At 26.5% G+C, this 27690-nt stretch overlaps 4 protein-coding genes across 6 annotated transcripts; 1 reads left to right on the top strand and 3 right to left on the bottom strand.

Annotated features, from left to right (window-relative positions):
* Positions 1 to 4411: 4411 nt before the first annotated feature.
* LOC118448416 (uncharacterized) lies at positions 4412 to 6749 on the bottom strand. Its single transcript, XM_085657161.1, has 3 exons — positions 5817 to 6749; positions 5240 to 5447; positions 4412 to 4848 (listed from the first exon to the last, which is right to left on the bottom strand). Exons 1-3 carry the CDS (start codon positions 6119 to 6121, stop codon positions 4570 to 4572), a joined length of 792 nt encoding a protein of 263 aa, XP_085513287.1. The 5' UTR covers positions 6122 to 6749; the 3' UTR covers positions 4412 to 4569.
* Positions 6750 to 9023: 2274 nt separating this feature from the next.
* Positions 9024 to 12992, bottom strand: LOC118448403 (odorant receptor 13a-like). Of its 2 annotated transcripts, XM_035881609.2 has the most exons (9): positions 12840 to 12992; positions 11730 to 11852; positions 11520 to 11640; positions 10436 to 10700; positions 10213 to 10335; positions 10018 to 10108; positions 9571 to 9707; positions 9331 to 9463; positions 9024 to 9171 (listed from the first exon to the last, which is right to left on the bottom strand). In XM_035881609.2, the coding sequence occupies exons 1-9, from the start codon at positions 12981 to 12983 to the stop codon at positions 9121 to 9123; spliced, it is 1188 nt and encodes a 395-aa protein (XP_035737502.1). In that variant the 5' UTR covers positions 12984 to 12992; the 3' UTR covers positions 9024 to 9120. The 2 variants fall into 2 exon arrangements, with proteins under 2 accessions (XP_035737502.1, XP_085513141.1); XM_085657015.1 differs by lacking the exon at positions 9331 to 9463.
* Positions 12993 to 15291: 2299 nt separating this feature from the next.
* Positions 15292 to 17819, bottom strand: LOC118448417 (odorant receptor 13a-like). Its single transcript, XM_035881642.2, has 9 exons — positions 17676 to 17819; positions 17378 to 17497; positions 17145 to 17265; positions 16754 to 17015; positions 16369 to 16491; positions 16117 to 16207; positions 15899 to 16035; positions 15525 to 15657; positions 15292 to 15356 (listed from the first exon to the last, which is right to left on the bottom strand). The coding sequence occupies exons 1-9, from the start codon at positions 17817 to 17819 to the stop codon at positions 15306 to 15308; spliced, it is 1182 nt and encodes a 393-aa protein (XP_035737535.1). The 3' UTR covers positions 15292 to 15305.
* An 841-nt stretch (positions 17820 to 18660) lies between these two features.
* Positions 18661 to 25566, top strand: LOC118448414 (KICSTOR subunit 2). 2 transcript variants are annotated; one of them, XM_035881637.2, is made up of 13 exons: positions 18661 to 18853; positions 18942 to 19088; positions 19160 to 19311; positions 19373 to 19513; positions 19586 to 19724; positions 19795 to 19988; positions 20061 to 20211; positions 20287 to 20397; positions 20499 to 20728; positions 21674 to 21992; positions 22196 to 22315; positions 22390 to 22507; positions 22590 to 23055. In XM_035881637.2, the coding sequence occupies exons 1-9, from the start codon at positions 18773 to 18775 to the stop codon at positions 20667 to 20669; spliced, it is 1287 nt and encodes a 428-aa protein (XP_035737530.2). In that variant the 5' UTR covers positions 18661 to 18772; the 3' UTR covers positions 20670 to 20728; positions 21674 to 21992; positions 22196 to 22315; positions 22390 to 22507; positions 22590 to 23055. The 2 variants fall into 2 exon arrangements, with proteins under 2 accessions (XP_035737530.2, XP_085513092.1); XM_085656966.1 differs by lacking the exons at positions 18661 to 18853; positions 18942 to 19088; positions 19160 to 19311; ... (4 more) ...; positions 20287 to 20397; positions 22590 to 23055 and adding exons at positions 23318 to 23573; positions 23938 to 24214; positions 24324 to 24460; positions 25194 to 25326; positions 25431 to 25566 and having other exon boundaries at positions 20587 to 20728; positions 21726 to 21992.
* Positions 25567 to 27690: the final 2124 nt, after the last annotated feature.

Raw genomic sequence — 27690 nt, 5'->3', positions numbered from 1 at the left:
CTCTCTCTCTCTCTCTCTCTCTCTCTCTCTTTCTTATTTTACATTTTTTTCTCGTCCTTTCTTATTTTGACGAGAAGAAAAAAGAGAAGAAGGATCGCACGTTTTAGGTTTTATTTAAATGCAGTTTAAGAGTGAACAAATTTTTTTTTTTTTTTTCTATAAAAGACCATAAGAATATAGGAATCTTTTTGATCTTCTTCGTAGCATACGGATTCACATAATTTCTCGGGCATCTGCCGTTGAGAGAAAGAGAGAGAGAGAGAGAGAGAGAGAAGAAGAGCTAGCTGCTCATTTGTGGTTTGTCCTTTCTCCTTTCTCTGTCATCGTTTTCGTCTTGTTTCTCCGCAACGAAATACAATAGAATATATTCCCCCATAAAACTCCTCTATCTTATAAAATATATATTATCGATAGGATAAAAAAGGAAGAAAGAAAGAAATGGAAAAACCCGTGAAAAAAATTCATAAATAAATCTTTTGCAAATGAAAATATCTCGATGGATGATCATTAATGAGTTTTCATTATGATTTCCTCTTGGACGAATTTAGAAAAATTTATATATGTATATACATATATATGAGTATGATTTCATGCATTGAAATCACCGGCGAATGGTTAGCAGGGCCCATTGTCGAAGACGAGAAAATGATTTTCTCGGATTCGTTTGCTTCTCTCGAAGACAACATCTTCAGTTAGAAGAGTTCGAAGCTAGTAAACGAGGATACCTTAGTCATCTTGTCGGCAAGTTCTTTCGAGCACTAATCTAATAGCCAACTCCTTTTGTCGGTCTATAACTAAAAGACCGCCGCGACTAATTCGTCGTTTATTTTTCAAAGTAACCTTTAACTTTCGTGAGATGGGTGACTTGAAAAAAATAATATTAAACAATATGATTGTTCATTACCGATGCATATATATATATATATATGTATGTATCTATGTATGCATTATATATGTATGTATGTGTATTTAAAAGATTACAATTTTCTTTTTGCAAATATTAATCTTGATCGTGATAGAAAGTTTATGAATTTTAATGCTTATATTCTTTTAACGATATTTTTTTGTTCTTAATCAATAAGATAGAAAGAGAAAGAGAAAGAGAGAGAGAGAGAGAGAGAGAGAGAGAAAAGATGGAAAAATATGATTACGACAAAAGGGTTTAACGAGTTTGCGGTCAGAAGGAAAGGATTGGTGGCAAATTCTTTCGACACGGTGTCAGATGGTGGTAAAGCTCGATACATCTAATATTATTTCTTTCTTAACACCATAAGGATAGCGAGGTGTCATGAGATTTTTGGATCAAAGGTTGCTTCGTCCTTTCGTACCTGCAACGTGCCATGACGAATTTTTCCTTTACTTCGATATATCTAATGATACTCTGAAATCAATATTTTTTCATGTAAATTTTATTCACGATAAAAAGAAAAAAAGAAAAGAAAAAAAAAAAAGAAAGAAAGAAAGAAAGAAACAAAACAAATAAACGGGACACAGTCTTTTCTCTTAATTTTTCAATTAATGATAAAATATCGTTTAATAATATCGTAGGACAGTTCAAATATAGACGATACGAATGATTATCTCTCTTCCATGTGATTATTCGTGGTTTGTTAATTTATTTTCTGATCAAATGGATGTTGTCTGTGGAAGGTTACGGTCAGTGAAAATCGCATTTAAAATCGATTTTCCGTACGATCCTTTTCTTGGTTTGACCATTTTCAGTAACGCCCAAAATTCCGATAATCACTTCGTTAAATCTGTTCTGCTTATTTCGCATATTTTTCGTATCCTCTCTCTCTCTCTCTCTCTCTCTCTCTCTCTCTCTCTCTCTCTCTCTCTCTCTCTCTCACTCACTTTTTCTGTCGTTCGAAACCGTAACGTGGCAATTTTAAAATGAAATCCTTTTGTTATCGCATAATATATAGGAATCAATAATTTTCTAATACAATTCCACGGACGTTAGAATGTTATACATATGACAGAGGAAAAATAATCGTGCAAATTGTCTTTGACGAGGACCCATTGTGAATCATGATCCGTTGTCCGCCCATGAGTTTTGAGAAATGACAGATTTCTTCGTCTCCACCTATCTGTCAAAATTTTCGATTGATATTTTCTATTTACAAAAAAAAAAGATAGAAAGAGAAAGGGTTTCAAATTGCTTTCCTTCTAGATTTCGTTAGTTAACAAGCTGTTCCGTGAAAGTGATACTATCTAATCCAATATCGTTCATTTCTCACCGTGCTTTATTTATAAAATTTCTTATAATAATAATAATAATAATAATAATAATAATAATAATAATAATAATAATAATAGTAATAATAATAATAATAATAATAATAATAATAATAATAGTAATAATAATAATAATAATAATAATAATAATAATAATAATAATAATAATAATAATAATAATAATAATAATAATTAATAATAATAATAATAATAATAATAATAATAGTAATAATAATAATAATAGTAATAATAATAATAATAATAATAATAATAATAATAATAATAATAATAATAATAATAATAATAATAATAATAATAATAATAATAATAATAATAATAATAATAATAGTAATAATAATAATAATAGTAATAATAATAATAATAATAATAATAATAATAATAATAATAATAATAATAATAATAATAATAATAATAATAATAATACAAGAATACAACATTTCTTCGAGTCGTGCTTAAAAAATCTATCGGGAATACTGTTAGGAAAAAAAAGAAAGTAATCGCAATGACACACGAAGTTACGATTTATATAAATACTTCTTTGGTCTGATGCTGTATATCTCCTTAATTTTCTAATATTTATCTATAAGAACATATCCTTTGCCCTTTGCTTAGAAATTAATTGTAATATATATATATATATATGTGTGTGTGTGTGTATGTGTGTGTGTGTATGTGTGTGGAATATCTTATGAATGGGACGGAAATATTAAAAGGAAATACATAATTGTATACGTCATTGTACGATAAAATTATCTTATGCAATAATTAATGTAAAATCAATCTTCATTATGATTAATCTTTGGACACCGTTAGTCGCACACATTTATTCTATACAAGTATAATAAAAATATTATATTTAGGTACACAGACCAGATGTCGTAATAAATATTATTTAATAGGTATATATTTACATTACCAAAAAAAAAAAAAAAAAAAAAAAAAAGAAAAGAAGAAAAGAAATATTCTAAGTTAATGATAAGAAGGAACATGATGATAAAAGTGAACAGACCAAATCAGGAATATTAACATTCTAATGGCACATCCTTCGACGTAGAATCATCAACTCACTTTTTATAATTAATTAAGCTACGATCTATTCATAATCAGTCGTCGCAAATTGAAAATCACAATTTTTCTTTTCCAATCTAATATTTATCAAATGAAATTTATCAATTAATTTTTATATCGGATTGTCCAGAAAATTTATATCTACGTTTAATTCATCTTCAACTTATATTATATTATAAATATTATTAATATATATTATATATATTATATTATATTATAATATATATATAATATATATTATGTAATATAATATATAATATATAACTAATATAATACTTAAATAAATATTATTATTAACTGTATAAATATAGTTAATATATATATGTATATAGGGTGTCCGTTCAAGCAAATATTTCGGTTGAAAGTTTAATAAAAAAAATTTGCACGATTTTGAATCAACTACAAAATGCATTTAAACAATTTATTTTTCTTTTTTTACCTCGTAACTTTTTCGATTTATAAAGTTAACATAGTTCGTTTAAATGGATACTTATATTTTTTCCATTTTTTTTTCTTTTTGCATATTTACATAATAATGATCATTTGCGATTAAAATTATATTTAATTAAATTAATTAATTATTAATATCGTTTATTTGAGATATTCAGCATCTTAACGATTGATTCGCAGATTTATAGTTTATTGTAATTCATACTTTATATTATAGAAATACATTATTTACAAATCAAGCAATCGTGTATTTTGACGAATTAAATTTCAGTGATCCTGTTCGTTGTAACGGACTTTAAAATATTACGTAGCCTGACGATTATTTATTAAATTGTAATATAGAAAATTAATTACTTTAATTACCGTATCATTGAGACTTAACGTAGTAATACAATTCATACCAAGTCACGACATTGTTTACAAATATAAATATAATAAGTAAACGTGAAATATTTCAATCGATTGATTTTCATTACGTTTCAAATGCACGTGTACTTGATTTGTAACTTTATTATTGATTTTTTTGAAAACAATATTTAATATAAAAAAAAAAAAATTAGGATTATACATTTGCAATTTATTATTTGCACGGTGAATCAATCCTTTTTGGCTTGTACTACGATTTTTGGGTACATTTTGTATCCAAAATAAGAGTATATATATATATATATATACTCTTGACTCAGAAATAAATTATAATCAATAACAATATTAATTCGGCATCTATCGATAATAATTGATAAGAATTTTTTTTAGACAAACGAATAGAAACTTTTGATCGAGCTCACCTTTTTATCTTTTTCCATCGTGTTTCTCGAGTAATTCACAAAGTGCGGCGATGTATGTTTGAGCCATTTGAAGAGTCTCAAATTTACTGAGCTTATGATCGGCTCCTAAACTTGGTACAACCTCGCGCAATTTATCGAAGGCATCGTTCAAACCATTCATGCGACGTCTCTCACGTGCGTTCGCAGCTAATCTACGCCTTTTGAGAACACTTGGTGATGGGGGTACGTCGCTCGAACGTCGTCTTCCTCTTCTTGGCTGTGTCGTAGGAGATGATTGATTTTTCTATTATAAAAAAAAAAGTAGTAACAAAAACAAATTTTTGAAAAATTTACTTTTAAATTTACTTTAGATTTAAAGAAAGATCGATTAACGAAGAATAGAAAATTTTTATTTTTAACATTATTTATGATCAACGATAAATTAAATATTATTGTATAAATTTTGTATATATATATATATATATATATATATATGTACATATATATTTAATATAATTATTATTTTTCTTCTAAAAGATTTCATTTTTGTATATCCGCAAATAATTAGAATCTTTAAAGATCAGAAAGTTTTCTTTGAAATGAAATTTTTCTTTTTTAAAACCTTATCCCTCTTTTTTAAATTCTTTCTTTAATTATTAAATTAACGTTTAATAATAAATGTTTTTCTTTCGAACCTGAACCGTTGATGATATCGCGTCCCAACAATTTCTTCGAGACTCGACAATCGTACAAACTGTCTTGTCACTCTCCATAGATTGATATTTAGGTTTTTGCGCGAGATTCTCATAACAGTAAGCCGTCGGATGATATTCCATTGAATTATCCTCGTACAAGGTAGTTCTAGGTGACATTCCATGATCCATTTGATGTTGACTCTCGTATCTGTGAAATAATCGTTGACTTGTTACGATTCAATGTGCTCGAAATAATAAAAAAAAAAAAAAAGAGAGAAAAAAAAGGAGAAAAAAAAAATTCCCCATGGAAACTTTGAATCGTGCGTGAGAAACATTTTTCACAATGTGATCAAACATGTGAACAAAACCGTGCAACAAGGACAACAGAGAAAAATAGTCGAGCAAAAATGTTACCGATTATCGTCGATTAATTTCAAACTTTTTCAAAGTTCAATTTTCTTCCCTGGAAAAAATGTCGCTAAGGAATAGAAAAATGAAATACGAAGAAACAAATGATAAAGAAAAAAAAAAAAGAAAGAAGAAAGAAAAAACAAACATCGTAAAGAAACGAACTAACCGTTGTGGTGTAACGGGTGTCAAAACACCACAAGGTCCTCTTTCGTATCCCTCAGGTGTTCTCGAATACTCTGTTTCCAAATTTTTCGCATAATCAAGATTCTCAAGTTCTCTTCGTGGCGTTAATTCACCTTTGTACACATAATTCTCTCCGTACATTGTCTTAACGTGTTCGCAATTTGGCGAATTATATGGCGAAGGATAAAGTGGATCATACGTCCTTCCAGTTGATGTCGAATAAGTGGACGTTAATATGTCCGAGGAGCAGGATTGATAATCGCTATGATGATTGGATAATAAAGCCATTATCAATTGAAATCCTGCATGTACCGTTTTAAAATCAGATCATCAGTAATCTCGTACATATCCTCCTTCAAAGAAAATATATTTTTTTTTTCGTTAACATCGCCTAACTTTGTTAGATTTCACTTGGAAACTCTATCGAATTTCACTTTCACGATCGAATTATTCCTATCCTTGTCATTCTTATTTATCTTCTACTATCTAATTTCTCACAATGAATAAAAAAACACATAGCTCGTGAAATCGTTCGAATATTATTTATTTATTTATCTTTATTTTTTTTTTTTTTGTTACTTCGATATTCTAGAATTCACTCTTTTATCGAAAAGAAAAGGGAAGCTTCACCAATCTCTCCTCGCCCGTCTGTTCGTCGATTGAAAAAGAGGAAAAAAAAAAAAAAAAAAAAGAGAGAAAGAAACAACAACAACGACAGAAAAAACTGTTTCGAAGAGCACGAACTAAAAGACACGGCGAGAAGATCTTCGCGGTGTAAAGGCTCGAGTTTGAGTGTGGCGCGTGCCAGCAAGTTCTTCGCCGCATCAACATATGGTTCCCACTTGGTTTCGTGCTCATCCTTATAGGTAATACGTGCACCTGGTGGGCCCAGTCCAACTCCTCCTGCGCGTGTATCTACCCCTCTCCACGTTTCTTTCTTTTCCCTTCGCGAACTACTCCTCGTCCTGCGAGAATGCCACCAAGCATCCCCTGCTTCCTGTTCTGACGTACCTGCGTAGGCTCTCCATGAGTTTAAAGAGACACTTCAGAGACGACGAGTAGAGGAAAAAGAAAGAAAAAAAAAAAGAAAAAAAAAAAAGAAGAGGAAATATTTATAATGAATACTTGATAGAAACAATTCAACAGGTAGTATCATCGAATGAGAATTACCGTTAGGATATCGTTCTAATAATTTGATCGATCATTTAACGATTCAACAGGAAAGTTTCCAATTTTTATTCAAATTGATAAATATAATAACGATGAGAATTATCGGTTTGGAATATTTTGGATTCGATCAAATGATAAAAAGAAAAATTGTTCAAATCTTGTTGAACCGAATGATAATCATTCTTTAACACTTATCATTTTCATATCAACGTCGACATTTCTTACACACCAACTCTAACGTCGAATTAGACTCGACATTATACAACGCGATTTTTTAAATAATTTAAAATATTTCAATTTGATTTTTCTTTATTTTTCAAATAATCTTCATTCTTATCTCAACGTCGTCATTTCTTACACATCAACTCTAACGTCGAATTAGACTCGACATTATACAAAGCGATTTTTTAAATAATTTAAAATATTTCAATTTGATTTTTCTTTATCTTTCAAATAATCTTCGTAATACATGATTTTAAGGAGTATCCTTTTTTGATCTTTTACATAAATTAATTATGGAGATATTGATAGGTAAAAAATAAATTAAAGAGAACAAAGAGTTAAGATCTTTTCGTAATCCTAATTATACCGAAAAATATAACGAACTTTGTTCGTAACAAATGTATACATACATACACACACACACACACACACACACACATATATATATATATATATATATATTTGTGTGTATGTATACATTTGTAAATTGTTACGGTTCGTTGATGATTTACTATGGTAGTTCATTTCTTTTTTTTTTATTTTTTTTTTTTTTTTTGAAGGAGAAGGGCGACGACAAAAAGGGAATGGTATCGATAGAATCGTCCGGCGGTCCCTTTAAATTCTAAGGAGATGCCAAGATAATCTCTTCGATGGCGGGAAGAAAAGTAGAGTAAGGGAGTCTAAAAATGGTGTCGAGTGGAGGGCCACGCTAAAAAGAGGGTACAACGGTCGCGTGCTACTACAGGCATTCGCCTTAAGACAATTAGCGATATTCATCTTAGACGGTTTGCCTTGAGACCCTTTTCGCAAGGTGTTCCCTTTAAAGATCCTCAGGATAAATGAGAAGTGGTGAAGAGGGGGAAGAGTGAATTCAGATGGGGTCACTTCACGTGAGTTCACATTTTTACTGGAAATATTATAATATTTTCAAATTTCGAATTTGTTTCAATTTGGCATTATCAAAAATTAGTGATTCTTCGAATGATATCAACGATATATGCGGCGTATTCTTCTTCCTTTTCTTTTTTCTTTTTCTTGTTATTTTTTTTTTTCATTCTATCAAAGAACGTTATCAAAACATTGTTTCGATCGTCAATCAAAGTGTCATTTCATTCCACGATATTATTACAGATCTATGGAATAAAATTATTTTTATATATTATAAAGGCTAATTCGATTATATTAATATTCAATATTTTTAGAAATTTGTTTAAATTCATATTTATGATTGTCAATCAAATCAACGTGATATAAATATTTATTTATAAAAAAAATTTCTATTTTAATTAGATATCATATTTAATGGATTTTGAAATATAGTATTAGAAAATGAACCAAGGGTACGTTGGAAAATGAACTTTCATTGATTCCACCATGAGAAGAAATCATGATCATCGTGGAAGGTCGTTAAGGGACCTTTCATCGAGTTGGCTCCTTTTCATTTTCGATTCAATTAGAGCAGAACTTTTCTATGATAGATCTCTCTCTCTCTCTCTCTCTTTCTCTCTCTCTCCCTCTCTTTTTCAAATTTCAGCAATCTGTCGTCGATCTTTATAAACGAATTAGCTACGAGATAGCCATATGGTAGCATAGGCACGCGTTCAACAAGCCAATAATGATCACTATCGTGACTTCTACATTAAAAAGCTGCAAATAGAATACTAATAATTTTAGAGAAATCACATTGATAATTATCGATCGAATATACATACATATATACATACATACATATATATATATATATATATACACATATATACATACATATATATATATATATTAACGATAGATCATTTTAAACTAAGACATGTTTCTTCATTGAGGTAATTCGTTATTGATCCTATGTGATCCATGACTCGAGAATGAGTTCGAATCAATTGATTCAGCTATATAGATCATCGCATTGAACAGAGGACCGTGAAATAGGAAAACGAAGTACGTACCACCTTAAACATTTTATAAGAGAAACATAATTAGTAAATAATTATAGTTTAGATTCTAAGCCATCAAGAATAAATTAAATAAAATTATTATTATTATTATTATCATTAATTATTTATTATTATGTTATTGTTATTGTTTTTTGTTTTTTTTTTTATTCTTACCGCACTAAAGTTCTCCAAATTCAGTGTATAAAATTTGCCAGCGGTTAATTGAATGGGTGTTTGGCTTCTAAGTATCATTAGATTAAAAATTTTTCTCGTTCTTAACGAAGCACGATACCAATTACCATTTGCTCTGATAATAATGTGATTTTTTTTTTTTTTTAATTTAGAAAAAATTACTTTCAGAATACTTTCCATCAATTCTTATATAATTATTAAACAAAAAAGAATTTTACTTACGCATATTCGCATACTCGTATACTATGATCGTACAATTGTTGAGCTGGCAAACTTTCGAATAACAAGTGACAAGTTTGTGCGATGGCAAATGAACCATATCTGAATGCTTCATCCGGTTTATTCAAATGCATTACAGCCTGATCATGAAATAAAAAAAAAAGGAGAAGAAGAAAAAAAATAAAAAGAAAATTAGATGTAAATACAATAATCATTGTTACATTCTATTATTTACATAATCTTTGTTATTATCACGATAATATATTAATAATATATTACACTTGCTTTATGAAATATTTTATCGATAATATTTATAACAATATTAACGCTTTTTTTTTGTCAAAACAATTTTACAAAAATTAATGATATTTCTTCGATAACATTTATAATATTTAATAAATAAAAAAAGATACGACGTTTAATGTAAAAATAATATTTAAGAAAATTTACCTGAAATCCCGTGAAGCTAATGCAAACCATGTTCAATCCAAGTTGTACAAAGAAGGATACTGTATTTGCTGACTCGATCATTTGTGAATATCTTAAAAGCGATATTAATGAGAAATTAAAAATTATTATAAACGTAAAAGTTATTTAATGAAAAGTCATTTGAAATATTTCATTATTCGTCATTAAAATACCAACTGTAAAATGTGATTATGTAGTTTAACGCAATCTCCAGCGAGTTTACAAGTTTTATCATTCATTTTATTTGGATAAATGTCGACGTTCATGTCACCGTCCTTGACAACATTTTCCAAACGATTACTGATATTGGATGTGAAAAAAAAAAAAAAGAAAGAAAATAATAATAATTTATCAATTTTACAAATTAATTTCTTAAATTAACGATCAAAATCAATATTACCCTAATATCGTTATGATACCGCAAATATGTTGCACGTAAAATACGAACATCGAGTCGATACCAACAACAGCAGCACAAAATCCAATAGTACCAAAGTACGAATGTATTAATACGAAATAATAATACTTTTCCATGCTTATGAAGTATTCCGCATGAAATATCAAAGGATACTGTTCCGTTTCGTTTCCAGCAAGGCCGAAAAATCGCGATGACAGTGTTAACACTGGGACCATTAAAAATGGCATCATCGATCCATAGACACATACTGAAAAACAACATAAAAATATTAATAATTTATAAAAAGAGAGATAGAAAGAGAGAAAGCCATTTAACTTTGAAGTCACATAATCTTATATACTAATTGATTATAAATTAAGAAACGCTTGAATGTCTCATTAGAGGCATTAAAAACAAAAAAAAAGGAATAAATAAAAAAAGGTTTCTTAATTTTACGTGTAAAATAATTTTAAGAATACAATATAAAATATCCGACTACGGTTAAAGTCGGAAATTTAATGATTTTTAATTTTTCTAATGGAATATTTTATATTTTTTGTTCTTTTTTTTTTTTCTTTCTAATTAATCAAATATTATAATACATTGTATTTTAAATAATTATAAGCTGAAAGTAATACTATAATTATTTTTCTATAAATACGAAAAATATGAAATTGTAAAAGATTAAATAATATTTCTACGGATTGATAATTTTTCGTAAATAATGTTGACAAGGTCTCAATCAATAATAATTAAATAATAATTAATTTCTACTTTATCATTTATATTATTAAAGTCAATGGAAAAATCCAACTCTCATACTAATTTCCAAAATAATAATAATAATAATAATATAAATGCTAATACTGTGATAAATATAAAATAATAATAATAATAATAATAATAATAATAATAATAAAAATAAATAAAAATCTTATGCGAATGTCTCGAAAGATTGTGCAAAAAAAAAAAAAAAAAAGAAAAGAAAAAAATAAAAAGAAAAAAGAAGAAAACGAAAAAAGAGAAAATCAGATAGAAAATTCCAAGAATATGAAAAGAATCCGTAGGTGTGTTAAATCTGATGTACCTGCATAACCTTTGCTCAACAACGTTCCAATGGAATAATAATCGTGAAGAATACGAATCTCCTCGTCCTTCTTCATGGCCATTCTCCAGTCGTCTTGCATCGTCACCAAAAGCTTTTTCATCTATGAGCAGATATCATTTTATACGACGGTAATATTTAACGGAGAAGTCTAGCTTTATCTCTTATGTACATAACTACACCGGTACATGCCTTAGCACTGTTGAAAATAAAGTTAACGATCTTCACGACTATCATCAAGCTGACCAGGAAAGGCGCGAAATTTTCCAATGCAATATCACTGTCATAATTCCATGCCGCTATCATACCGCCACCCTGTATATATCATAGTCATCATCTTCGATAATATGTCCATTAGTGTGTTAATTATCGTACACTTAGGTATGTATATTTTAACTTTTCATGAATAACATTTTCCTTAACGTTCAAATGGATCATAAAAATTGTTCCGTGAAGTATTACGAAAAATTAATATTATTATATTATATTATTTTCACATGTTATGTTCTTGCACGATTAAAATTCAAGAACGAACATATTTATTTATTTTTATTCTTTTTTTTCGTTTTTTCCTTTAATTTTCTTAACTCTCTCTCATTTACTCGATTAATTTAATTTAATCTATTTACATTTATAAAATAATCAAGGTTAAAATTTCAAGATTTTTAAAAGTCTTCCGTCATAGATAAAATTTGAGAAACGCAATTATATAATACAATAATCGAAAATTCGTTGGAATTAGTTTATTATTAAAAATCATTTTTGACTTGATTTATATTAAAATTAATATTATTGAAATATTATGATCATTATTATTATTATTATTATTATTATTATTATTATTATTATTATTATTATTATTATTATTATTATAATTATATTTACGCAAATCTACGAATGATGGATTTTGATAAATCGAACGTTATAAATATTAACATCAACAACTATGGACGAACTTTAATATAATTTAAATCGTATGTAAAAATGATTACACATTAATTGAATACACAAAATTACGGATTCATATGAAACTTGTATTCGTATAACACCATATTATAATTATTCATTTAATGAGATAATTAAATCATCTTAAATATCTTTTAATTTATAAAAAAAAAAAAAAAAAAAAAAAAAGGAAATACGTGAAAGAAATTTATCAAAAAAATATATGTAAAATATATAAAAGAAAATTTTTATAACGTATGTTATATATCACGTATATCATACGTTGTACATAATAAACGTATGATCAAAAAAAAAAAAAAAAAAAAGAACAAAGAAAAACGAAAAACGAATAGATACCTGTAAAACAGCTTGTGCAGTAACAAACGGCAAATATACAAACGAAACCAATATCTTTTCCATATTAGTTTGATGCGGCCATTGTCCAACAATACGCATCAGTCTTCTCGTGAATTTCATGTATCGTAGTTGCGTGTTGTCCATTTCGACGAGTTCGACATCGTCGGACTACTGTTACGTTCGACGAACAAAATTTCGATTTCACGTTCGGTGAAACAGAAAGCTCATCGAACATTCCGTTTGAAAAGTCTATCTATCTACATACATCCTAATAACGAAAGATTTGCATGTCTGATGATGATAATAAGCGAGGTATAATTAGAAAGGGTATTTGTGAAAAATCGATCGTTTGTCTCTCTTAGTTCTAACATAATCGATCCTACTAATTATGGCGAAAATGCCATTCACTTGATAGTATGTATTTATACGTGTGTGTGTGTGTATGTATGTGTGTATGTGTGCCTGTACGTGTGTACCTATACACATATAAATTTAATATTTCAAATCTTTCATTTTCTGGCCTATGTATAACTGTCTTTGTTCGTTTTACCCTTTTCAAAGCTTTTATCTTCTTCAATTTTCTGCAATTAAAGAGAAATCTTAAGCTCTCAAATTCAATCTCTATTATTCTTTCTATCTCTCTCTCTCTCTCTCTCTCTCTCTCTCTCTCTCTCTCTCTCTCTCTCTCTCTCTCTCTCTCTCTTTTTACTTATTTAAGTACTTTATTCTTTACTGTAGTTTGAGTATTGATTTAGAACTAATCGAATTCAAATTTATGAATGAAGACAATTGAACATTTTTTGATTAAGTTCGAGAATAATAAGCGAAGAGATTAATATTTGGTAATTATTTGAGAAAATAAAGTATCCCTTATTATAAACTTTATTTTCAATGATTTTTTTTTTCTCTTTTTTCTTACTCTTTTTTACTTTTTCTCTCTCTCTCTCTCTCTCTCTCTCTTTTTACTTACTTAAGTACTTTATTCTTTACTGTAGTTTGAGTATTGATTTAGAACTAATCGAATTCAAATTTATGAATGAAGACAATTGAACATTTTTTGATTAAGTTCGAGAATAATAAGCGAAGAGATTAATACTTGGTAATTATTTGAGAAAATAAAGTATCCCGTATTATAAACTTTATTTTCAATGATTTTTTTTTTCTTTTTTTTCTTACTCTTTTTTACTTTTTCTCTCTCTCTCTCTCTCTCTCTCTCTCTCTCTCTCTCTTTTTACTTACTTAAGTACTTTATTCTTTACTGTAGTTTGAGTATTGATTTAGAACTAATCGAATTCAAATTTATGAATGAAGACAATTGAACATTTTTTGATTAAGTTCGAGAATAATAAGCGAAGAGATTAATATTTGGTAATTATTTGAGAAAATAAAGTATCCCGTATTATAAACTTTATTTTCAATGATTTTTTTTTTCTTTTTTTTCTTACTCTTTTTTACTTTTTCTCTCTCTCTCTCTCTCTCTCTCTCTCTCTCTTTTTACTTACTTAAGTACTTTATTCTTTACTGTAGTTTGAGTATTGATTTAGAACTAATCGAATTCAAATTTATGAATGAAGACAATTGAACATTTTTTGATTAAGTTCGAGAATAATAAGCGAAGAGATTAATATTTGGTAATTATTTGAGAAAATAAAGTATCCCTTATTATAAATTTTATTTTCAATGATTTTTTTTTTCTCTTCTTTCTTACTCTTTTTTACTTTCTCTCTCTCTCTCTCTCTCTCTCTCTCTTTTTACTTACTTAAGTACTTTATTCTTTACTGTAGTTTGAGTATTGATTTAGAACTAATCGAATTCAAATTTATGAATGAAGACAATTGAACATTTTTTGATTAAGTTCGAGAATAATAAGCGAAGAGATTAATATTTGGTAATTATTTGAGAAAATAAAGTATCCCTTATTATAAATTTTATTTTCAATGATTTTTTTTTTCTCTTCTTTCTTACTCTTTTTTACTTTCTCTCTCTCTCTCTCTCTCTCTCTCTCTTTTTACTTACTTAAGTACTTTATTCTTTACTGTAGTTTGAGTATTGATTTAGAACTAATCGAATTCAAATTTATGAATGAAGACAATTGAACATTTTTTGATTAAGTTCGAGAATAATAAGCGAAGAGATTAATATTTGGTAATTATTTGAGAAAATAAAGTATCCCTTATTATAAATTTTATTTTCAATGATTTTTTTTTCTCTTTTTTCTTCTGATTACGTTCTTTTTAAGATGATGATGATGAGTGATAAAGATTGAAAAAGACAAGAAAAAAAAGGACAGATTGTTCTTATCAATAACACTTAATATTCATATTCATATAACTACGAAGACACACGAATACATTTAACGACACAAAGATCATAATTATTGATCTATTCGATAATACAATAAAATGTTAAACAATTGAAAATTATAATTCTATTGTTTTTGATGATTTTTTAAGTAGATTTCAAGAATTATTGTACGGAACATAAAACCGTGAAATAGGAAAAGGAAGTTCGCACGACCTTGAAATAAATAACAAAATATAAAATTTCATCATTGATAAAAATTAATAATATAATCGATTAATATAATCGATAATATCATCAATAATATAATCAATAATATAATCGATTAATATTTATAATCGATAATATCATTGATTGATTTCATTTTTACAAGATCGATCTTACCCTACTAAAATTTTCCAAATTTAGAACATATATTTTTCCAGCGGTTAATTGAATTGGTTTTAAACATCTCATTAGCATGATACTCAAGTCCGTTCTAGTGGATAACGATGTTTGATACCATTTTCCACTGGTACTAAAATATATAAGAGAAAATAATTTTTACTTTTAAAAAATAATAAAAAGAAAAAAAAAAAAAGACACTCGTACACATTTTTTTTAATATTATTTTTCTTTCGGCATAATAAAAATTTTGCCTAACATACACGTACGTATATATTTTTCGATTTTAAAACGTCATTTGCATTACTATTTTTTTTTTTTTTTTTTTTTTTTTTTTTTTTTTTTTTTTTTTACTGATGTATACAATCTCTTACGCATATTCGCTAATTCGATCGGTATGATCGGCCAATTGTTGTCCTGGCCAACTCTCGAGGAAGACGACGAATGTTAAGCATATTGTAAAACATGCATATCTCAAAGCTACTTCTGGCATATCCATTTTCGTGGCAGCCTAAACTTGAAAAAAAAAACTAAGTCATATTATTTAAAACAAAAAGAATTAGATTATAATATCAAATTAATCGTTACTAACCTGAAATCCTGTAAAACTTATGCCAATCATATTTAAGATAAGTTGAAAACAATGAGAAATCGTATTCGTCCTTTCGAGTTTGTTGGCGTAACTTTCGAGTTATGTTAAAAAAAAAAAAAAAAAAAAAAAAAAGGAAAATAAAATAATTACAAAGTATTTTATTCGAAAGTAATTGTAATAAAAATTATTGTAAAAAATATTTAATCTTTTCGTATACCCTGTATATTTATATTCAACGAATTTAATACTAACTTTATTACATGATTATGAAGTTTCACGCATTCCTTCATAAAATGATGTCCCTCATCGTCACGAGGATTTGGAATTAGATTTATTTCTAAATCGTCGCTCTTCACGATGTTCTCTAAATAATATCTGCTTGAATAAGTTTATTTTCATTATGGAAAAATAAAATGCAATTAAAAATATCATTTATTTACTATACAAAAAAAAAATATATATATATATATAAATAATATATATGTACTTCTAATAAATAGTATATATGATCTTTATTTATATAGTAAGTGAATAAAAGGAAATTAATGAATATTAAAAAAAAACAAAACAAAAAAAAAAAAATAGAAATAGAAATACAGTAAATACGTATGTATGAATATTGACGTAAAAATTTTACCCTAAAATAGTGCATAATGCACAACCATGTTGAACGTACAATAGATTAATCGTATCCATTGCAACGACAATCGTGATATATCCTATCGTAGCAAAATAAGAATGTATTAATAAAGGATAATAATAAGTTTCCACATCGATGAAATAATCAACTCGAAATAATAAAGGTTTGTCATTAGTCGCGTTAAGAGCTCCAAAAGCATTGGCAACATTTAACAAAGTTGGTACCATCATGAACGGTAGCATCGAACCATACACAGTGGCTATAAGGTGAAATTATAAAAAAAAAAAAAAAAAAAAAAAAAAAAAAAATTTTGTTTTCTTTTTATTGTCCCAATTAGAAAAACAAGAGAAAAAAAAAAGAGAAAAATATTATTTATAAAAATTCCAACCTGAATATCCAAAAGTAGCTTTCTTTGCGTCTTCGTAATATCGATAAAGAATATTACGTTCATACTCGTATTTCATATAAAATCTCCAATCCTTCTGCATTGTCATGAATAAATCCTTCATCTATGTCATCATTTATGTATATATATATATATATATATATATGTATATATAGTTGTATAGTTTTTATATCGACGAATATGGATCATTAACAAGTTTCATATATCGAACGTACTTGCTCAAAATTATATGCAAAATTGATATATTTTGCTAAACACATGAGACTGATGATAAAGGGTGCCACACCCTCCATGAAGGCATCCATATCAACTATAGCACATATCAAACCACCGCCCTAAAATTTTTCATTTAATTTATATTTCGTGTCAATTTTATGACGAAGAATATTTTGTAAAAAAGATTTTGTAACAGTCATAAAAAAAAAAAAAAAAACTTTAATGATAATTTAAAAATTCTCTCTCTCTCTCTCTCTTTCTCACTTTCACTTATTCTCGTTATTCGATTATTTTTACCTGAAAAATTAACTGCGCTGCAATAGTTGGCACGAATATAACGGATATTAGAAATCTTTCTAAGGTATTCTGTGATGGCCATTGTCCAAGAACATTCATCAGATATCTGTTGTAACGAAGATATTGATACTGAATTTTGTCCATCTCGTTGTGTCTTAGGGGTTTTCTTTGAAATTGTAGTGGAATACAATGATCAATCATCGGTTCCACGATGTCGAAGACAATTATATGCACGCTTTCATTATATATTCCCCTTGTATTTAAGTATCAGTATAATAGTCCGAAATGAGACATGCTATGTCCATTATAGACAATCCTATATCTTTCGATTCTCTCAAAGAATGAACAAATTATTAAAACATACTATAGAATCTACGATTCCAATGATTTACATATCAGTTCTATTTCTAACACTTTATATAAAAGATATTTTCTGTGATTTTATTGATATACTCAAATCAAAGTATTCTGATATAATTATTTTTTTTTAACTATTTGATATAGTTTTTTGACTTTACGTTATCGTCATGGTAACATTCGTTTGCGATAACGATTAAGGTGAAACATTTTTTAGAATTAATAATATAAATTTTTCAAATATCCATTGAAAATTTGTTAGGTTTGAATTTGAGGAAGAAAAAGAATGAAATTTTTTTTCTTACGATATTATTCTCAAGATATAGTAAAAAAAAGTTGTGAAGATTTGCCGATAGATAGCGATAGTTGTCAATGCTGTCACGTGTTAAAACAGTATTTAACATTACTTCTTTCATTCGAAAGATGGCAAAGCTAGTTTATTATTAGACATTTTCACGAGTGTATTATTAACGACAGTAGATAAAGTCGATTATTTCCTTAACCGACCATAACGTAAGATATATATGATTATAAAGACATTTCATAGCAAAGTTTTATTTGTAATATGATAAATATTTTGAGAGAAATGATATAACTAAAATATAAAATATAAAATATATCAATATATATATATATATATATATATATATATATGTGTATATATATATATATCTGCGTTATGGAAGACTGAATAAATATTCTTTTTCTCTCCTATAGTTGATATAAATGAAAATTAGAAAATGGATCATGAAGAGGAATTTCTGAACAATTTTTTTACACAAGTTACACAATTGTGCTCTGACAAAGCTAAAGAACTTGTTGTAAGTGATTTTCATTTATTTTATTATTTCTATATGTCTCTATAAATACATTTAATGTGAATATAATTATGATATATAAAATTTCTAGGAGAAGGAACGAGAATCATGTAGACAAACACAAATGGGTCCATGGGGAATGTTATTGATGACATTACCACAAATAGCATTTACGGAACGTTCTTATGCTGATCTTGGTTTTCTTCATACTAAAAATAAAGGCTTCCTGAGAAAAGATGTATGTACATGTTCAATAGTTATATATTTTCAAACATTAATAGAAAATATTTATATAACATTATTCTTTAGAATTCCCTAAAAACTGTCTATGAGTCATTAAAGTCAGACCTTCGAAGATTAGAAGAAATGACAAGAGGAACTAATGCCATTGGTGCCATAGTTGCAGAGGTTTCTAGTCAACTTTATCAATTCATTGTAGCAAGGATCCAGTTGATAGATTTGTTAGTATGATATTTATATATTTTATTATTTTAAATCTAATATAGATATATTATTTTGTAGCTATGAAAAAATGCACAGTATGAGCGTTAACAACAAAGTAATGAAATATCAAGAATTATTACAATCTATTAATACAATAGTACAAGCACATTCTTTGTCATGTTCTCATTTGGCATTAACGGCTATCAAAACAACTTTGACGTAAATATATCCTATATTATATCTTTTGTTATAAAAAAGAACAAATAATTCATTTTTAATTATACTTATTAGTTTGGAATGTGAAATATTGGTTCAGCTAACAGAAGCTCATATAGAATTACAACATTGGAGATTTTTACCTACTCTTATGGCACTTTTTGGAGCACAAACACGTATGTCAGCATGGGAAAGAACTTTACAAAGTAAAGAGGTTTGTATTTCTATTTTATATATGTATTCTGTTAATAATTCTTCTATAATAATTACATATATGCTTCTAGTCATGGAAATTGGGATTTGGTGCTACATTTCTTAAAGCCAATCAACAGCCAGCATTGTATCAGTGGTTAGTAAAATTAAAAAATACCATATTAGCAAAATGTTCTTTATATTTTCATACAACACTGAGCCAACAAGCTACTCCAGGAGAAATGAGAAGTATAATGAGTAAACAAAGTGTGGATTATTATCATAAGTAAATTACATTTTTAATGATTAATAAATTCATACAATTGAAATATTCTTTAATAATTTTCATATATTTTAGAATTCAAAGTTTTCAACGTAAACACGATGTAGTAGCTGTTTTAATAGTATTTGATTCTAGAGGAATGAAGGATTCAGGAGCAGGTTATAGGCATTCTGGTAGAAAATCTGAAATGTCAGAAGAGTTCACAGTTGTTGTTAGTTGTCCATATGTAAGTATAATATAATTGATTACAAAGAAAAAAATACAAATTATAAAACATAATTTTTGAAAAATATATTTTTAGGCATTTACACAAAAACCATTGATCCATTGGGATAATATACAAAACAAAATAAGAGAACGTTACGCAGAACTTCTTACTATGGATAAAATAATTTATGTTAAGAGTATAAAGGTGAATTTGATAAATTATTGTAATAATTCTTACATTCTTGTTATATTTTTATCTTCAAAATATTTATCAATAAAAACAAAACATTTTTTTTTTTTTTCTAGGATTTATGTACATATGCATTGTATAATATGGATCCAAAAATGACTTTGGTGACTATATATGAGACTGAGAAACAGAAGGACAAAGAAAGACATGTCTCTACATTTATGTCAGATATGTGTACGCAAATCAAGTGCAATAAAATTTATGAGTCTTTGAAATTGGCAAAATAAGTAAAATAAGAATAAACAATTGTAAATTATCTACAAGATGTACAACCATAATCCCTTCGGTACTTACATTTTTATCATTTTCTTATTATTACTGTATTAAATATTCTTAAGTTATCAGGAAAATTAGATAGAAAGATAAATAAACAACTACAAGCTGCTAACTTTTACAATGCAATGTATTGTAATTCTTTTCTTTCTTTTTTATTTTTCTACAATTTTTTTTTACAATAATATTTCCTTTTAAAATAACCTTTTCTTATAGATTATAAAAAATTTCTTTCCCAATGAGTATCAAAATGCAAGGGATAACAGCTTGTACAATCTAAACAAAATATTATTGACCAAAAAAAGGAAGTTGCATATTAAGAAAAAATTGATGATAAAGCGTATCATAAATCTTTTTTTTTTTGGCTTTCTCTTATTGTAAATACATTTAAATGTTAATTATTCACACATATCATTATGCACATTGCAATAATATTAATAATATAATTTTTCCTTGTTGAAAAATGTTTATATCAAAATCATCAATATTTTTAACTACTTCAATTGATAAATAAGAACATGACTATTATTTGCAAAAATAAAGATTATGCACATTGCAATAATATTAGTAATATACTTTTTCCTTGTTGAAAAATGTTTATGTCAAAATCATTAACATTTTTAATTACTTCAATTGATAACTAAGAACATAACTATTATTTGCAAAAATAAAGATTATTACATATATCACTTTATTATTAACCACACGTTAATCTTCAAATTCTTTTAAATTGTTATAATATTGAGATAAAAATCCATTGATAATGTTTCTCTTATTTTATCAATTAAATTAAAATAATCATTTGAAATTGAATTCCTTCAAAATAAATTCTAAACTATTATGAATTGGTCAAAGAATATAACAGAGAAACTTTATCAATGTAAATCCTTTCAGTTACATCGACATAAATTCTATTCTTTAACGCAATACCGCCAATAATTTATTATTAATATTGCAGGAAATTTTAATAGGCCGACTTCACTATTATATATCTCTTTTAACTCTTATAGCAATTCATAGTCACTTAAAAGAGAATTCTTTATTATCATCGAAAGAAAAGAGAAGATCAAAGAAAAGAAATTTAATATTGTAATACACGTGATAGGAAGAACATGAAATCGTTGGATTTCTATCGCGAAGACGATTGCAAAGAGTATTACAAAGTTTTACAATTCTTTATGCGTATATGCGGTTTATGGCCTTATCAATCATTTTACGCTAAATATTTCTTTATCATAATGACAATATTCTTATGTGAAGGGGTTCTCATTGGACAGGTATAGATACATTCATACTTATATATCATACACATCATACACATCATACACATCATACATATATTATATATATATATATATATAAATATTATTGTAGAGTAAAAGTATATTAGATTGAAAAAGAAAAAGACAAATTAACAACAAACAATAATAGAAAATCTCTCTGTTGAAATGTGTTACTTTTTTTCTTTTTTTCAATCTAGTTATTAGAAATAGTGCAAGTTCGAAATGAATTAAACGAAGTGATCGATTGTATACCGAATATATTGATATCAATCTTTGTTGGGATAGAATTCTTAGGACTCATATTCAACTCGAAAAAGGTACGTTATTTATATCATAATAATAAATTATTAAATAATAAATCGTTAATAATCCTCACATGGTATCTATACAGGTGAAGAAATGTATTGATAGAATCGCTAAGGATTGGCAATATTTGTCTTCGAACACTGAGATTGAACTGTTGAAGTCGCATACCGTTCAAGGACGAAAATTAGCCATCGGTTACTTATGTAAGATAATAAACGATACGATTAAAATAATAATAATAATAATAATAATAATAATGATAATAATTATTAATATTAAAAAAAGAAAATGGACGACAAATGAAACAGAATGAACACTAAACTGAATGAACAAACATGAAACATACAATTATCTCAGTTTCCAACAAAACACAATAATCAAGTACACAGAGATTAAAGAAGATTACACCTTAAATCATAATAGAGAATCAGATTTATAATTAGATTGTAAAAACTTACAATTAAAAACTTATTCAAAACAATAAATATATACTAGTCTATATAACTTAATCATTTGGTATAATAAAATGGATGGATATGGACCTAGAAAAAAAAAAAAAATATATTAAAACTAGCAGAACTTACAAAATTCCATGAGGTATACCCTAAATCATAAAAAAGAAATACTAACAATAAATATGAATGAAAAAGACAAAGGATTTACAGATGTACAACAATTGTATACAAACAAAAATCAAAAATACTAAACCTATATCTACATAAACACAAAAAAAAAATTCAAAAAGCAGTTATATTCAAAAAAATATGTAACACCATAGTGTGAGCATTTTTAAATATAGAAGAAAAAGATTAAACTTGATAGAGATTCATCTGATTAGTCTAATTTCTCAATAAATAGAAGAAAAATAATAATAATAATAATAATAATAATAATAATAATAATAATAATAATAATAATAATAATAATAATAATAATAATAGTAATGATAATAAAAGATAGACCAAAAGAAGATTGAATTTACACATTTTTTCTTATTTTTCATTTTATTACAGTTTACATGTCGCTTACCGGATTCATGTTTATGCTGCAACCAATACTCATACTGAGTTTAAATTCTGATAATTCAACAAATATACAATCTACTATTCCGTATCGCGTGCAATATGGCATTGATATAGAAAAATATTATTACGAGATATTATTTCATTCTTACATTAGCGTACTCTCTCATATGCTTATTTTATCTTCCATAAATTTAATATACATCACGTTTATTCAACACGCCTGCGGATTATTTTCCGTGATCGGGTAAGAATCCGATCGTACCTTTTAATACGAGAGAATAATCAAAAGTATAAATGTTTTTCAAGTGTCATTTGCTTCAAAATACAATATCAAAATAGAATATCAAAAATCATCTTTTGTGAATGGATAATTTTTTTTTTTTTTTTTTTTTTTCATATAACTATTTTCTTGATGGAATATATTACAATATAATTAATCGATATTATAATTTAATAAATTAAAATATTTTTTTATTTGATACATAGAAAAATTTATATATAATATGTTCTTAAAGGAATTAAATATAATTACGTGTTGATGTAAGCCTGATGATTCCCCTCCATTTGTTAACAATTAACGGCTAGTAGGATTTAATGAGTTTTTTCAGTTACAAATTGGAACATATTGGCGATGAAAAAAATTTGAACGATGATCCGAACGTTAAGAAGATCGATGACAACAATTATCGGATTGCATTGGATTGTCTACGAAAACATATTAAAGTTATAGAGTTCGTATCAACATTAAATTATTTTGTTTCATTTAAATCTAATTTGAAATTACAATTTTATAGATTTTCCGAGGACATAGATGCATCATTCTCGGTTAGTTATTTTTTTGGCTTGGGATTGTTTATGTCAATTTTAGCTGTTTCTGGTACTCAGGTAAAAGAACAAAATAAATATATAATTAGAAAAATTATTTTTGTTATAACAAAAATTAATATTTAATATAACAAAAATAACTTAAAATTTATCATTGATCTCTCTACAGGTATTACTGCATTCCGATCATATAATCGAAGCTGTGAGATACGCATGTCTCTTTATATCCATACTTATTCAATTCTACTGGTTATGCTGGCAAGCACAGCGCTTATTGAATTATAGTAATGTACCTTACGATAGCGCGTGAGTTAAAATCGTCGCTTTAAAATTTCATTTATAATAAATATTTATAATATTTCATATATATTATAAAATATATCTCATAAAATATTTCAATAAATGTCAATAATTTTTTTGATATATTATATAAAATATATATATAATATTTATATATTTAAAAATAAAATATATAGTATTAATATTTTTAGAAATATATATGATGTATATAAAAAATGTGAAATATTTATATCTATATTTGATGTAAATATTTCATTATAATTTTATATAAATATTATTATATGAAGTAAAATTATAATTATATATATATATATATATATATATATATATATATAATATTTATATATTTAAAAATAAAATATATGGTATTAATATTTTTAGAAATATATATGATGTATATAAAAAATGTGAAATATTTATATCTATATTTGATGTAAATATTTCATTATAATTTTATATAAATATTATTATATGAAATAAAATTATAATTATGTATATATCATTTATAAAATATTTATATATATATATATATATATTAAAAAATCAAAGTATATAATATTAATATTAAAACATTTAGAAATATATTTGATATATATAAAAATGTATAACATTTATATTTATATTTGATATAAATATTTCATTATAATTATATATATATATGTGTATATATGTATATGTATATATATAAATATTATAAATAAAATATAAATATTTCTATTTTAATATTCAATAATTTTAGGATTCAAGGACGTTGGTACTATACTTCAACACGTTGCAAGAGAACACTTATCTTGATCATGATAAGATCTTTAAAGCCATGTGAGATAACAGCAGGAAATTTAATCACTTTCTCCATAGAAACGTTCAGTTCGGTAAGACTTTGCACGTGATCTTATACAAGAAATCAACGAATTTAAACTTTCCCATCTTTTACTCTTTTCTTTTTCTTTTTTTTTTTTTTTTTCTTTACACAAAGGTATTACGAACGTCGATGTCTTACTTCACCGTATTGCAATCAATGCATTGAATTATTACATCCAAAGCACATTACATCCGAAATGGCAAATAGTAAATAGGATAATAAATTTCGATTGTTAGAGATAGCAAATGACATAATTAATAAATAAATAAAATGTCTGTGATAAAATATATTTAGATACATTACGTTTTTTAAGATAGTTTAATTTTCTTATATTTCTTCGTATGTTTATCGATCTATCTATCTATCTATCTATCTATCTATCTATCTATCTATCTTTTTTGCTTTCTCTTCTTCTTCTTCTTTGTATCTTCATGTTCTTATTTTTCTTCTTCTTCTTCTTCTTCTTCTTCTTTTGATTTTCTTCACGTATCATACAAAAGCTTCTTTCATAGTCGACTATATTAACGCGCAAGTCGGACTGAATGAAAGAGAATAAATTAACGCAAAATCCTCGAGGATATAGATTATACTTCAATAAAGGTAGAACATCAAATTAACTTCATTCGCATGTATAGAAAGATATTAGAAATGTTCTATAGAAAGTCAAAGACTCTCTTCATTTAAATATGCAAAATCTATCCTGGTACGCTTATTATTCTTTCCGTTTTGAAATAATCGATGACAGAGAAGAGCTTAGTGAAAGAGAGAATCTTTAATTTTTACATAGTAAGAGAGAAGAGTATTAGAAATAAAATCTAATACTATAATCGATCTATCAACGATGACTGAAGTACCTAACGAATTTTTTCATACATATTATTATCATTACAATGTAAGATTTTTACAAATTATTGGATTATGGCCATATCAATCAGTCATTTCGAAAATCGTTTGTTTAACAATGAGCTTTGTAATAGCGGAAAGTATCCTAATTCCACAGGTAAAACAACAACAACAACAACAACAATAATAATAATAATAATAATAATAATAATAATAATAATAATAAATAATAATAATAATAATTTCATTGTCTCAATGAGTTTCATGAAAACTTATTAATAATTTTCATTTGAATATTTTTCGCAAATTTCGAGTAGATCTTTGCTGCTATTAAATTAACTCAAGTCAATACGATTAACATTCTGAAGTGTATACCAACAATGGTAATAGCCATTGCATGTGGTATTAAAATGATTAATAGTATTTATCACACTAATAATGTATGTATATATGTATATATATATATATATGCACGTATCTGTATATTTATTTATTTATTAAAATTATAAAATATATTGTTTTCGATCGTTTTGATCATAATCGAATTTACAGATTAAAACGTTACTTTTGAATATGATTAAAAATTGGAATTTAATCACTGGAGAAGAAGAAATTCAAATTTTACGAAGTTACAGTGAACGTGGTAGACAATTAACTTTAAACTACGCATGTAATTAAAAAGAAAAATATTACATCACAATCATGATTCCATGTTTAAATATATATATATATATATATATAAATATACATTCGCATAGGTTGCATGTTAATGACATCGTTAACATTCATTATGTTTCCTATATTCAAAATTCTAACTGAAGATTCTGAAACGAGTGATAAGTCGATCATACCTTTCGAAGTGGATTATCTTTCTTTGATCGACATTAAAAAATATTATTATTTTATATTGATCCATTGTTATATATGTGTTATCGCACATGTTCTCATAATAGTAGCAGTGGATACCATATTCATAACGTTCATTCAACATAGCTGTGCAATGTATGCAATTCTTGGGTAAGTATTATATGTATAAGTGCATGCATATATATTTAAGGTGTCCCATAAGTTTTTTTCGCGTCACGTTATATATGACCTTGAGCCGGTTATATTAATAAACATGTAGCTTTATCTATTGTACGTTTATGGCATCAGTTTCAGTCGTCTCAGAGTTCTTTCAAAATACGTTTCATTGGTGACAAAGTCTCTTTTAAAATCTTTTTCTATGCCATTCAATATGGATAGCCAAAAGAAGCATTTGCGACATGTTATGCTTCGTTGCTTTAAAAAAGATAATGCAGTGCAAAGGACACTGCAGACGAAATTTGCACCGTTTATGGGAGTGGTACTACGACTATTAGAATTGTTCGCAATTGGTTTAAGAAATTTAGAGCTGACAATTTTGATTTGAAAGTTGAAGACCTCAGTGGCCGCCAAGCAACGACGGATACGGACCTCATCAGGAGTATGCTAGCTGAAAATCGGCGATATAGTGTGCGCGAGATAGTGAATGCCACTAACATTCCCAGGA

Source organism: Vespa mandarinia, chromosome 5 (genome assembly GCF_050613455.1).
Source record: "Vespa mandarinia isolate Hongniang chromosome 5, ASM5061345v1, whole genome shotgun sequence".
NCBI lineage: Eukaryota > Metazoa > Arthropoda > Insecta > Hymenoptera > Vespidae > Vespa > Vespa mandarinia.
Note: the sequence above shows the minus strand (reverse complement) of the source record. Positions and strands in the feature narration are given on the sequence as shown.

Excerpts from the sequence above, each read along its gene's own strand:
- LOC118448416 (XM_085657161.1), bottom strand. The coding sequence starts at position 6,121 with ATGGCTTTATTATCCAATCATCATAGCGATTATCAATCCTGCTCCTCG. Across the intron at positions 5,448-5,816 it reads ACACCCGTTACACCACAACG|ATACGAGAGTCAACATCAAA; the intron begins GTTAGTTCGTTT and ends ATTATTTCACAG. Across the intron at positions 4,849-5,239 it reads CGATATCATCAACGGTTCAG|AAAAATCAATCATCTCCTAC; the intron begins GTTCGAAAGAAA and ends TTTTTATAATAG.
- LOC118448403 (XM_035881609.2), bottom strand. The coding sequence starts at position 12,983 with ATGGACAACACGCAACTACGATACATGAAATTCACGAGAAGACTGATG. Across the intron at positions 10,701-11,519 it reads GTTGAGCAAAGGTTATGCAG|TATGTGTCTATGGATCGATG; the intron begins GTACATCAGATT and ends GTTGTTTTTCAG. Across the intron at positions 9,708-10,017 it reads TTAGCTTCACGGGATTTCAG|GCTGTAATGCATTTGAATAA; the intron begins GTAAATTTTCTT and ends TTTCATGATCAG.
- LOC118448417 (XM_035881642.2), bottom strand. The coding sequence starts at position 17,819 with ATGGACAAAATTCAGTATCAATATCTTCGTTACAACAGATATCTGATG. Across the intron at positions 16,492-16,753 it reads GCATTATGCACTATTTTAGG|ATATTATTTAGAGAACATCG; the intron begins GTAAAATTTTTA and ends TTATTCAAGCAG. Across the intron at positions 15,658-15,898 it reads GATCGAATTAGCGAATATGC|TACCAGTGGAAAATGGTATC; the intron begins GTAAGAGATTGT and ends TATATATTTTAG.
- LOC118448414 (XM_035881637.2), top strand. The coding sequence starts at position 18,773 with ATGGATCATGAAGAGGAATTTCTGAACAATTTTTTTACACAAGTTACA. Across the intron at positions 19,312-19,372 it reads AGGATCCAGTTGATAGATTT|CTATGAAAAAATGCACAGTA; the intron begins GTTAGTATGATA and ends ATTATTTTGTAG. Across the intron at positions 19,514-19,585 it reads GCTATCAAAACAACTTTGAC|TTTGGAATGTGAAATATTGG; the intron begins GTAAATATATCC and ends TATACTTATTAG.